Source organism: Vulpes vulpes, chromosome 4 (assembly GCF_048418805.1).
Source record: "Vulpes vulpes isolate BD-2025 chromosome 4, VulVul3, whole genome shotgun sequence".
Taxonomy (NCBI): Eukaryota; Metazoa; Chordata; class Mammalia; order Carnivora; family Canidae; genus Vulpes; species Vulpes vulpes.
Window position 1 is genome coordinate 62786557 of NC_132783.1, and position 13682 is coordinate 62800238.

At 41.5% G+C, this 13682-nt stretch overlaps 1 protein-coding gene across 2 annotated transcripts in view; it reads right to left on the reverse strand.

Moving 5' to 3' along the window:
* ACTN2 (actinin alpha 2) overlaps nucleotides 1-13682 on the reverse strand; it is a 68121-nt gene that overhangs the window by 39732 nt on the left and 14707 nt on the right. For both annotated transcript variants that reach the window (XM_026008743.2, XM_026008742.2), the window contains exons 2-3: nucleotides 1626-1740; nucleotides 590-709 (exon numbers count right to left, since the gene is read on the reverse strand). In XM_026008743.2, the coding sequence (XP_025864528.1) occupies nucleotides 590-709; nucleotides 1626-1740 (235 nt within the window). The remainder of the gene's footprint in view (nucleotides 1-589; nucleotides 710-1625; nucleotides 1741-13682) is intronic.

The following is a 13682-nucleotide window of genomic DNA, read 5'->3' on the forward strand; positions in this document are numbered from 1 at the left end:
TGTTTTTAGAAGTGTCACAGTGGGTCTGATTATATAGTATTCATAACCAAATGTCTCTGGTTTAAGTGAATTCTGAGTTAATAATAAGCACAAATCTTGCAAACACATGATCACTGAAAACACCCCAAGAGTTTCTGAAGTTTAAAGAGTGGAAAGGCCAAGGTTCAAAGTAACCAAGTATGAAGAACTTGGTTTCACCTTGCTTCACTCATTTTCATCCTGATCCTTCCAGCACCTCACAGGTCTCAGCTCTTGTCAAACCCACCAGGACTCCCAATCTCCCAGAGAATGAAGAGGTCACTTGCTTCCTATCAATGAGTTGTTAAGGGCCTCCAGGAAGGTTAAGCTCTTTCTCATCCGAGTAATCCATTTGAAGAAGACAGCGTTATATCTGACTCTATTCTTTACAATTTATTCTAGAGCCTGGTCTGCCATTCATAGTATCTTTTGTTCTCATCCCTGCACCCCGAGCCTCCCAGAAGCCTGACATGACGCAAACATGAGAAATGATGGGAAGAAGGCCCAGCTACCCTCCACTGTGGTGAGGTCAGGGTCGCAGTCAGAGTGATTCCCATCATGCTTCATTTACCTTCAGCCCCGATGGACACCAGTTTCACACCTTTGCTGGCTATGTAATCCAAGGCTTTGTTGACATTAGCAATTTTGTGGAATCGCATTTTTCCTCGGTCAGGTTTGGGCAGCCTTTCCCCTGTTGGATGAAGAAAGAACAGCGTAGACACAAGAGAAAGTAACCCCCTGACACAGAATCGAGATGCCAAAAGTCTGACTCCATGCTTCCTTAAATGGAAATAGTTAAGTGACTGTTTCTGATGGGTCTCTGGCTTCAGTAAATCATAGTACAGAGGGGCCAAGAACCAAAAAAACTTTCAAGACCAATGGACCAGCGCGGAGCCATATGCTTTTCAGATCTGCTGGGACAGTCTGGTTTGGTCTCCAAGCTGACTTACAAAGGAGTACAGAGGAAAGCTGGGTGGTATCCTAGGAGCCTTTGGAGTGGCTGACCAGTTATTAGAGGAAGTCATGACAGCCTGGTCCAAATCACAGCAGTGGCTGCCAGGACTCATGGCAGACACCTGATTATGAAGATATATGGATTAGGTCAGCCTTGCCATCATCCTCCCAGTCACACTTCTCCGAGGGTGATCCCTTCTCTCATCCAAAGTCTAAACCAGCCAACTGAAGTTCAGGGCAAAATATAACCCCTCTGGGATCTGAGCTCATGTTTTCAGAGTTATGCCAACATGTATACTGGCTTTCTGCATGAAAGACAATGTCTGGGAGGTGCACTCGCTGTGCTAAGAGCCAAGTGGGCAGCATGGTGGGTAGTCGCAGACATGTGATTTTTTTCTTTTGTTTCAAGATGGGCAGTGCAAACATTATTTTAATAAGTCCATTTTAAACAGAAATTACTCCTTTTTCAGAGCAGAAAAACCACTCAAGGCAGATTACTCTTTGGAAAGTTGTTCTTTGCCAATAATACCATGTTCTTGCCCAGCCAGGTTCAAAGGGACTTCTGATCCAGCCACCTCTAAATAGATGCGTATCTAGAGCTCACACGGATGTGCAGGGCGGGGTAGGACAACTATGCAATGCCCAAGACCAACCTGAGATGACTTCCAGAAGCAGCATGAGCTTAAGGCCATTCCTGAAATCTTCCTCGATGTTCTCAATCTGGGTGCCAGCTTTCCTTAGGTGGGAATTACACCAGGCAGTGAAGGTCTGCAACAAGAACCAAACACTGCTTGGCAAAGCCCCAGCAGCCATCAGCCATCCCCCCCCCCACACCCAACCTCCACACACACAACACTCAACATCATACATATTCTGGGGGCTAAGAGGCTGAAGTTCCTTAGGCCTTCTAGAGCAAGCAGACTGAATTTTGTGGAAAGAATGACTTGAGGCCTAAAAGTAAGATTTTAGTAGTTTTCCCTTTAGGGGCCAAAAAAACCCCCCAAAAAACAAAACAAAAACCCACATATTTATTTAATATAACCACCCTGAGAGATTTCTGCCTTCACTTTTAAAAAGTACTATGTTCACACCTATGCCTTCACCTTCTGAAAATTTCCTGCTTTATAGGAAACACAGACTAAGAGTGTGCTTCTTCCCTGCATACAACAAAAATAAGCTTGTGTGCAGGATGGATAAATAAATAATGTTTAAATAATGTTCATAATGTCTTACTGTAGAGCAGAGGGTGGGTGGTTTTGTGTAGTAGAAAGGCAAAGAGATGAGGGACCCAAAACCACTAATTATCTACATCTTAGTTTATCCTGAGCGCACAACAGTGTTAAGCTAGTAACTAAATCAATTAAACCAATTTGCAGTATAGTCGGTCATTAAAAATAATAATAATAATAATAATAATAATAATAATAATAGTAATAATGACCTCATACTGGCATATGCCAGGCCCTGGGCTAGACCCTGGATTTCAAAGACAATTAGAAACAGTCCTGCCATGGACTTTCCATGTTAACATGGCTTACATGTTAACAAATTATGAAGACAAACTTCAGTGGAAAAATGGACTATGTATTAAGTGGCATCCAAAGTCATTCTGTTTATTTTTCAAGCTGCTTTTAATTTGGCTTCCACTTGTGTACTATTTCCTGCCAAAACCATTTTAGAAGGGCTTCTGGCAGCTGCTGGCTAAGCATGCAAACTGTCCCCTTGTGTCACAACAGCTGTGGGGCTCAAGAACAAAGTCCCCAGCATGTTACTCTGCGAGGAGATACACAAATAGGGTCCGTGTTAGAGAGGAGAAAACAAATCCCTAAAAAAATAGACAGCTTCCATGCAAGGCCACAAAAAGAGTTTCCATAAAAATTATGTTCCTAAAAATGAAGATTTTTCAACTCTGACTAGCAGTCACTTATTTCAACAAATATGCGATGGCATTAAGTTTGATGGCAAAAAGAGAATGGAGGCATTTTCTTGGACATAACGATAATTCATTTTATTCTGAGGGCCTAAAGGAATAATTATTTCTCCTAAAACACCTCTAAATTTTAGTCCATTCTAAACAGAGCAGACACTCGAAACCATATACTCTGGTATATATACCCCCAAATGATATGGTAGCCACTAGCCATGTGTGGCTATTGAAGTGTAAATTAACTAAAATTAAAGAAAATTTAAAATTTTAGTTCCTCAGCAGCATAAGCCACGTTTTAAGTGCTCAAAAGCTCTCTGTGGCTGCCGCTGAGCTGGACAGGGCCCATACTGAACATTTCTATCATCGCGGAAAGCTCTATGGGACAGAGCTGCTCGAGATATTCAAACTTTGGTGTTTGAAGCTAAGATTGTTACAAAGAGTCTGTCACATTCATTTCAATATTAATTTTATCTATTTACTTTTTGAATAGGTAATGTGCTTCCGTAGCTCAAAATTCAAGTGCCACAAAATAAAAAGTGAAAAGCGTCCATCTCTTCTTATTCCCAGGTACCCAGTTCCTTTCCCCAGAGGGAACACATTCAGTTTTGTATGTTATCTCTTCAAGGATCTTCGATACATATATACACACACAGATACACACATCTTTTTTTGTCCTCTAATATATATCAGAGTATACACAGTTCTGCACCTGGATTTTTTTCTTTTTTTTAGCCATTTAAAAAAATATAACCTAGAGGTCATTTCGTATCAGTACAGATCTTTCCGTTTTATGGCCACAGAGTATTCTGCTGTAGTGCAGATACCACGTTTTATGTGACTAGCTCCCTGTGGATGGACATTTAGGTTGTTTCTAGACTGTTATCTTTCAGTAAAATACAAGTTAGGCCCCGTTTTCAGCAAGCAAAACTACTTTAAACATTTTTTTTTTAATTGACAATACTAAGACTAATTATATACCTAAACTTTTGGGAAAGGCATAAGAAAACAGGTTGTGACTTTTAAAAATGGAATTGACAAAAATAATGGTATAAAATATGTGTAGAGTCACTTTTATTTAGATTCTACTTTAAAATGAGCAACTACTGCTAGTACAAACTATCTTATCCTGTTACCATGTTACTTAAGTCCCTTCATAATAAAAGTATCAGAACACTTCTGGATATAACCCCAAAGCTGCTTGTGAGATCAATACAAGCTTCCTGACCCCCTTAGTAAATACTGGGGAAGTCTGTTTGATACTACCTTTTTATAGGTATATGCACAGTGAAGGTAATTCACCATGGGTGATTGTTCCTTTGTGCAAATCCAGAGAATGAATTTAATCTAAAAAGTCAATTTATTTAGTTAAGTCTAATGAAGTGTCCCTATCTTTAACGAGTGCTCCTAAGAGCCAATGAAGGTAGTAACTAACCAACTTAAGAAAAAAGACCCCAACAGCTCTAGGATAATAGCTTGCAAAGAAGCCAGTGCACTCTGAAGAGGAATTTTAAACTTTATTGGAATGTTTAATTTTCATTCTATTTACAGTGTTAATTACCATGGCCTATGGAGAGTGCTCTTATGCGTTTCAATCATCTGGGGTTTCTGTGAAAAGCCTGCTAACTGTAGAGGAGACAAAGCAATGAGGGCAAAAGCAAAACATTTTACCTGAAGGCTTCTTTGTGGCTGGTCTTGCTACTTGAGAACAATATGCACCTTTAAAGTCCATGGGAACTAAATCTTAAAGGGTGAACACGGAATGGAAGTAGGTCCTCATGGCTTTAGGGGCAGGCTCCTTGGGTCAAACCAGGCTACAAAGCTAGATGTTTTTTCTTAAGAGAAATGGTGCTCTGTGAACCAGATGCAGCCCACCAAGGAAAGAGGCCACAGGGTCCACAAGCCATGGCTCAACCCAGAAGCTGCTCAGTCACACATAAAGTTCTCCAACCTCCTCTCCTGCTTCCTCTACCTCTCTCCTGGAGAACACCTCACTCTCTGCTCCTCTACACCTAGGGATAAAACCCAGTGCTTTCTGCAGCTCAAAAATTTGCAAAAAACAAATTTGCAAAAAACAAATTTGCAAAAAACAAAAAAACTTTCAGAGCCATACGAAGAGAACCAAGATGGGACGCCACAGATCCATGTACAGATGATCCCAGTTGGACTTAACAATTTTTTAACTTCACAACGGTGGGAAAGCCACTCACATTCAGTAGAAACCATACTTGAAATTCTGAATGTGTATCTTTTCCCAGGTGAGCACAATGTGGTATGATCCCTTCTTGTGATGCCAGGCAGGAGCACCAGCTCCCAGGCAGCTGTGGGATCATAAGGGTGAACAATCGACACTCTTTACCAACATTCTGCACCCATACACAGGCCTTCTGTTTTCCACTTTTGGCACAGTATTATTCAATCACGAGATAGACAACACTTTATGATAAAACTAGGTTTGTGTTAGATGCTCTTGCTCAACTGCAGATGAACATAAGTGTTCTGAGCACGTAGGTGGGCTGGGCTGAGCTATAATTTTCAGCAAGTTATGCGTCCTGAATGTGTTTCTGACTTAAGATATTTTTAACTTACAATGGGGTTATCCAGATGTAACCCCATCATAAGTCAAGGAAGAGGTGTATCTCCAGAAGAGAAAGGCTGATATTTGTAGTTCTTATCACCTTCCAAAGAAGCTCACAAGAAAGCTAAGGGAAAGGATGTTCAGGACATGCGAGAAAAGATGGAATGGCAGTGCAAGGCATGGTCTCTACATGTATATTCCTCAGACGACAAGAGCAAATGTCAGTGCCTCTTCCTGAAACAAGGAATCACAACCCCTGAGGCACTGGCCAGGATGGGTGGTCCTATGGGCGCAGACTGGTCTCCCTGCCCTGGCCATGGCACTGCAACTCTGCAAGCAACAGGATACAAAGGAGGTAAAGGCTGTGTTTCTGTGGCTTGTAGTATTATGTTTTCATGCAGAAGTCTGAAGGATGCTCAAGCTATCCGCAGTCCCTCCTCCATTATATTCCTGAACATAATCTAGAGGCCCAGAAAACATTCCTCAACACCCAAAACATGGGAGTTGACAACAATACCAGCTGGAGGAGTTTCTCAGGGATATCGTTAGCAAGGACTGTTAGTCTTGTACACTGGCAGGTGAGTCCATTCCTTTTTTCCTGGAGAACTTACTGGCAAAGTCCCTAGTCCACAAGAACCATAAGACTATGTCAAAGTCTAGGACAATTGGCACAGCATGCTTAATGGCAAAAAAAGCACCATGTCCTTATTGGCATATTGAGATAAGCCTGTGTTACTGAATGATATACAAGGTTAATTAAGCCTATAGACATAACAGCCTACATTGTAGACTTTTCCACAGTGAAAAGGGAAAAAGGTCATTTAATCAAAATGAGTAATAACTGTGGTTATTTACATAACACAAGTTCATACCTCTACCTGGAAGAGATTATTGCCCAGATAAAGACAAAAAAAAATCAATTTTGAGTCTGACACTCAATCTGAGTCCATTTCATGATAATTATTAATTCTTTCAGCAATAAGGTTCTAAGCCTGGGCTGTCTCCTGTAAGACTAAACTGTTCAATTCACTATTCTATTTTCTTCAAACAAAAATATGGCAAGACAACATCTATAAATTTCCTTTCTACTTTTTAAAACTAGCTTTCCCTCTGATAATAATGACATAAGATACTAATTTCAGATCACATTTCCTGAAATGGGTACTCAGAAAAACTTATGGGGTTTTTCTTAATGAAGTAGAACAGGGCCCACTACACCTGGGTGGCTCAGTGGTTGAGCATCTGCCTTCGGCTCGGGGTGTGATCCTGGGGTCCTGGGATCGAGTCCTGCATCGGGCTCCTTGAATGGAGACTGCTTCTCCCTCTGCCTATGTCTCTGTCTCTGTGTGTGTCTCTTATGGATAAATAAAATCTTTAAAAAAAAAAAAAAAAGGAAAAGAAATAAAGAAAGAAAAGAAATAGAACAGGGCCTGCTGAGGGCTGGGACATTCGGGCAGAGGCACAGCATGAAGCTCAGGGTGGGGGAGTGGTGGAAGTAAGGTCTGCAGCAGCTCTTAGCTTTCAAGCCTGCCAATTACAACACAGCATTGTCTGTCAGATCCAAAACAGTTTGTGAAAGGGAATATAAAGGAAGGGAGAAAAAATGTGTGGGAAATATCAGGAAGGGAGAGACAACATAAAGACTCCTAACTCTGGGAAACGAACTAGGGGTGGTGGAAGGGGAGGAGGGCGGGGGGTGGGGGGGAATGGTGACGGGCACTGATGGGGGACACTTGACGGGATGAGCACTGGGTGTTTTTCTGTATGTTGGTAAATTGAACACCAATAAAAATTAATTTATTAAAAAAAAAACAGTTTGGGGGCACCGTGAGAATGTTCTGTGATATTGAGACTGTCTATAGCTTGCTTTCCTCAGTGAGGAAAGGCATCAAGGGGCTCGCTGCATCGACCCTGGCCTATGTCCTGTGGGGTGGGATAAGGAGGCCCCAGGTAAGCAGCAGCAGTGAGCCCCAGGAGTGGGGGAGGACCAGCCTGTAGTCGTGGCTCAGAACTCATTCTATTTCTGACTCTGACACCATGCAATTATTTGTCCTTCATGCCCTGACACCTTCCCAGCTACAAAAAAAAAAAAAAAAGAGAGAGAGAGAGAGAGAAAGATAATAATTGTCATGATCAACTCCATGAAATAGTTCAAAAGGTTATCAGGAGGAGAAGAAATAGAAAAGCTGGCCAGCCAATACCACCTATCACATTGGTTCTGAACACACTCTCACGTACAACTACGAGAAACCGCTGTGGTTTAAGGTGAATTTCTTAAAATGCTCCATTTATTTTCCTATTTGCAATAATCACTTTCATAGTGTGTCATGCTCCACCTCATAGATTCCTAATTTGGCAAGACTCCTAATCACTTCCCAGATTTTTGAAAATATTTGAAAAGTAAGGAGGTGGGAAGCATCTAGAAAGCTGTACACATTTGCAAAATCTCCAGTTAAGGCAGGAGAGGAGGCCAGAGCTGTTCCTCTGAAGTTACTGTGATTGTGGCTTTAGTATTTAAAAAAGAGACACTGTCCTCACAAGGAGCAGAGAGCCCACGGCACAGAGAGGCAGAAATTCCTGCCCCACAGGGCAGGCAGAAGCAGAACATTCTGGTTTGCTACAAAGCTTCACAATCCCCTCAGCCAAGAGATCCTGGTCCACATGCCAGGTGAGGACATGCACTAGGTAAGCCACACAATGGGCCCCTCCAGAATCAAGTCAGCAGCATGGCCTTAAATGTAAATATTCAGACACATAACCATCTTGTAAAATCATTAAGGATATTCTCTGGATCCGGAAGTCACTCATGGTGAGGACTGGTCAGCATAATCATCTGATCTGGAAAAAATTGCAAACCCTCTAGGCTGCCAGGTGCCCAGGTACACCTTTCAATGAGTCACACAAGATTTGAAAAATTCAATCAGAGAGAGAAGCATGTAAGCACTAAAGTGTTCATTCCAAGGATCCTGCATGTGCTACACTAATTTTAAGATGTCCTGGGAGCCCATCTGGGGCCCTAAGAGTTGCATAACCAGGCATCTAACCGTACGGTGGGCTGCCCTTTCATTCTCTGCCCGCAAATCTCTGCTTCATCTCCAAGATCCTATGTGATAACACAGTGCAGTGTAGCAAGCCCCTCCCCCCCTCCGAGATCAGCAGCCCTAAAATCTGAAGCCTGGCTCTGTGACCCACTCAGCATTCTGTGTGGGCAGGACAGCTCCTCTCTCCCATGATTGTGGTTTCCCCCAAGGAAAGTATGTGGACCTAATTCAACTAGTTGACTGTGGTCTCGAATGAAAGAGAATGCAAAATATTTCACCAATACAGATGCCATCGAAACCAAAGAACAGAGGTCAGTGATGGCAATTCAAAGAAACTTGAGGTGCTTTGTGGTTTAACTCAAAAGGGAATTAAACCAGTGCATAAGGAGCACCTGGATGGCTCAGCGGTTGAGTGTCTGCCTTTGGCTCAGGTCATGATCCGGGGATCCTGGGATCCAGTTCCACATCAGACTCTCTGCAGAGTCTGTTGCTCCTTCTGCCTATGTCTCTGCCTCTCTCTGTGTGTCTCTCATGAATAAATAATAACTTAAAAAAATTAACCACTGCATAGAAAAAATAGCCTACAGTCACAATTTAAGTCTACTTGAGCATAAGAGATACTCCACTTCCAATAACTAAGCACAAACATGCTGTTGCTTAGCACATTTCATAAACTGTTGCCGTATACAGACAGAAAAAGGAGACAAGAAGGTCTGGGATCCAAGAATCCAGAAAGATGCCAGGTCTTCATCTTTGCCTGATTTACCCCAAATATTCCCACTGCTGTTCAGAGGACAAAGAGCATCATTAGCACATTTTAACTTCTTCAAGGAACAAGGGGTTCACAGCCTTAGTTCTTTTGCCAATAGTGGTAAAAAGGTTTGGGCCATGCATTTTTTAACATTCCCACAAGACCATTAATATAAAAGGCTACATTTGAATCAGGACTTGGTTCAAAATACATGAAGTATAAGGAGCCCCAAGTCAACTCTGGTACAAAGGCAAATACCATTACATTCCACTGCAAATGGCAGGCCTACACTGGTTTCTCAGGCTTTTGTATCCCTGCAAGCATACCAATTACAAATCAAAGAAGCAAAATGACCATAGTAGCATCTGACCCTATCTTGCTCACCTTTGTGTCACCTAAAGAACCCAGCTACCAGCAGGCATACCTGTATTCAAACAGAAAGAACTAGCACCTATTCAAATTTTCAGTAAATAGTAACAATTTCAATCATTAATAAATTGGAATCTCAACAGTACCAAAGTACTGTTCTTTTCTCTTTTTTAAGATTTTATATATATATTTATTCAAGAGAGAGACAGAGAGATTGAGAGAGCCAGGGGAGGAGCAGAGAGAGAAGGACAAGTAGACTCCATTCATTCAGGGCACAGAGCCAGACTCAGGGCTCAATCCTAGGACCCTGAGACCATGACCTGAGCCAAAATCAAGAGTCAGATGCATAACCGTCTGAGCTACCCAGGCACCCCTAAAATACTGCTTTTAATTTGAGTTCCAGGGATACTCAGAAATACAGAATTAATTACTCAAAGTAAGAGGGGAAAAAATGAGGCAGCTTTTTCTGGTTGATTCACCCCCAACACATTCTGCCAGCAAGCAGGGCTTGGGGAGGTCTTTGTCTATGCAAAGTTAGGATACCTGGCAATCTCAAATTGCAGGGTAAGAGAACCCACGAACAGCTCAAGGGGAGCTGTCATTGCTAGAGTCATTTAAGGACGTGGTAGGAGAGTGGGAAAAAATACTGTCAGAAATACCCGGTGTGTGACAGCACCCAACACTCTAAAAATGCTGGTGCAGGTGACTCATGTGTAAGCAGGGGTCTTTGCTTGTTTCAGATAGTGCCTGGAATAGAGTGGCACCAATACTATTTGTTGAATGGGATATGATTTGTCAGATTTTCCAGGACAGAGTAAAGAAGATAGCAACTGGACTTTTTTTCTTGACTGAAAAAATTAAAAAGACTGAGGAGTTAAAAAATCTGTATCTGCTTAAGTTCCATGTTTTTAAAGATTATTATCATGTCAAACTTAATTGCAGAATCCTTAAATGTTAAAAGAGACTGTAATCTTGCCAAAAAAAAAAAAAAAAAAAAAAACCCTTGTGAAAAATAAAAGACAACCCCATGGCTGAGGGCATCTAAAAATAGAGTCAGGTTAATGGATGATTCTTTAAGTGGGTAGGTTAAAGATGACTCTGCCAGCACTTGAAAAGATAGTTCTATCCACATCTGGTTTTAATCAGAATTTCTGAACTGTGAATTTTAGGTGTCAGTCCTCAGGCTCATAATAATGACTACTGTTTAGGTCCTGGGCTGTTAGGAATACATAAGAAAGGTGCTAAAAGCTTGGAGACTGCCTAACAGGGAAAAAATGCTTTTCAGGTTTTTTAACAAAGCCAAATCTAGCCCAGACGGGTTCCAGTTTGAGCAGTGGCCTCTCTGGTAGGTACCATCTCCTCCATAACTTACAGAAAGGATGGAAGATTAAAGTTATGGAATTTGGAATGATGTCACAACAGTTAATAAGGCTAATTTATATACAGAAAAGTCTGGGCTTCAGTGGGAAACCTATTTATCAGTTACCGCACCCCTTTTATGCTATCCTATGACATGTAAGTCACAGATAAAGGAGAGCAGCAAAGGTAATTCTTGCCTCTAGACAAGAAATGGATTCTGTACGGCACAGGGACAATCCTTCCTCCTGGAGAAAAACTTCTGCTTCCATTCAGCCATTTGTTTCGCTATCCCTCATCTATGTGCCTATTCTTTGGATTTTCTTTTGACCTGCTTGTAACTCCTCTCCAGACGTTTCATTGGTAATGAGTTAAATGACATCTTTAGCATTTGTTCATTTTTAAATTTGTGTGACAGTCACAATTTGCAACTTTATTTAATAATGGTCTTTGAAAACTTTAGGCTTTCAGGTCTTCCGTCTCCAGAGAGGTCAACATTCAAATATGCTTAAAGTATCCACTGTTTTGATCTAAATGCTACTGATTTCAGTGAAGAGAACCAGTAACTGATACACAAGAATGATACACGGAACTAACTAAAGTCTATCATTTGCTGATCTTAAGTTATAGAATGCTTCCCTTGTCCTGTGAAAATGACAACTGTCTTAAGTCTCGGCTTACTGGATGCCTTTTCTATGTCAAAGCCTCCATTTAAAGTCTGATATGTGTCCCTGTGTTCCCTCTTATCCAAATCACCAGAAAGAATACTGGGTTTGGGCTGAATTATTTAGCACTTTTCCTGTTCCATAAAGATCTTACTTTTATCTAGAAGCTAAAGTATTTCCATCTGTTAATTTCCTCCCTGCTCAAGAAAAATTCCCACAAACATTTTATCACCACTTACAGGAGTTCTCTTATTACTCACGCTCCTAAATCTTATTTCTCAGCTGCGATTACTCATGTCTTCATCTCTATTATCGGCAAGGCATGTGAGGCAACACAGCAAGGACCTCAACCACTTCTCTGATCCGATGATTCCCAGTATTCATTGCACTGAGCTACCTCTACTTTCATTCCAAGGACTGTTTTAAAATTCTTGAAATGGGTGCCTAGGTGGCTCACTCTGTTGGACATCTGACTCTTGGTGCCAGCTCAGGTCATGATCTCATGGGTTGTGGGATCAAGCCCCAAGTGAGGCTCATGCTCAGTAGGGAGTCTGCCTAAAGATTCTCTCCCTCTGACTCTCCCCACACTTGTTCTCTCTCTCTCAAATAAATAGATAAATCTTTTTAAAAATTTCTTAAAGGGGCACCTGGGTGGCTCAGTGGTTGAGTGTCTGCCTTTGGCTCAGGTCATGACCTGAGGTCCTGGGATCGAGTCCCACATCGGGCTCACCACAGGGAGCCTGCTTCTCCCTCTGCCTGTGCCTCTGCCTGTGTCTCTGCCTTTGTGTGTCTCTCATGAATAAATAAATAAAATATTTTTAAAAAATTCTTAAAACAACATTCTTATATAAAAATTATAAAGCTTATTTTGAAAACCTTTTATTAAAACAAGCTCTAGCATTCTCTCTTCTAAACAACGGTTAGCAAATGATCTTGATGAAACTCCCCATTTTAACTGTTAAGTGGAAAAAAAGAGCAGGTTAGAAAATTGTAGATTATTCCCCAACTATTTTAGGGCTGGAAGCATATGTTAAACTAACCAAATCAAGTATCTTCAGAGTCAAAGTCTCAGTCATTTTTGCTCTAAAAGTTAAAAAAAAAAAAAAAAAAGTGGCAAGCTCAAAGAACCACACGAAAGCTCTCAGTGCTCAGTCATCCAAGCTTAGAGCAATCCCTAGGCCATGAGCCTGACTTAGCCACTGGCCAGGTGGGGTCACACCTGCCTCACGCAAGCTGGCACAAGCTACATGGAGAATTCTTCTGAGGACTTTCTGGTAAGCAAGCATTTAAGGCTCCCAACAAACAGCCTTACATATGATTGATCCTGAGCTATGCTTCCCAAAATAACTTGTTCTCTTGGAGGATAATTATGTGCAAGATGTGGCTCTGTGACAGGGCAGACCTAACTGTTGCTTGGTTTTAGGCAACAGCAACATTTATTATACTTTCATTATTCTCTTCTTGAGGATGAATTCAAGCTACCCTTTAGAAAAGCAAAGGGATGTTTCCCTCCTTGGCCCATCCCAGCAACTAGGGAAACAGCTTGTAGGACGTAGACAGCAAAATAAATATCCCTTAATTCAAGTTAACCATACTGTTACTATTTACAGGGACCCAAATAAATGGCTGCCTACGCAGAGGGATTAAAGCGTTCATTTAGAATGACACAGTTCTCTGTATACACCACATTCCTGCATTGGTATTCTAGACCAGAGAGCACAGTTCTAAGTCAGGAACAGCCTCCATCAGGTATGCTACAGGTTCCCTCTCCATATGGGAAAATCTCTGGTTAACAGAAGGGGTAAAAGCTGGTTATTCCCGAAGTTCCTGCTCACTCCACACTGGACAGAACCACGCTTGGATTTCTTCCTTCTAAAAGTTCTTCCCTAGGGCTCATGCTGAGTGGAGAGTGTACACAAAGCTATGTAACAAAGTCTTCATTCCCTGAGACATTTCAGATAATTACATATTATAGTGTAAAATTCATAAACATATTCTTACATACTATAGCATAAAGTGTTCTGAT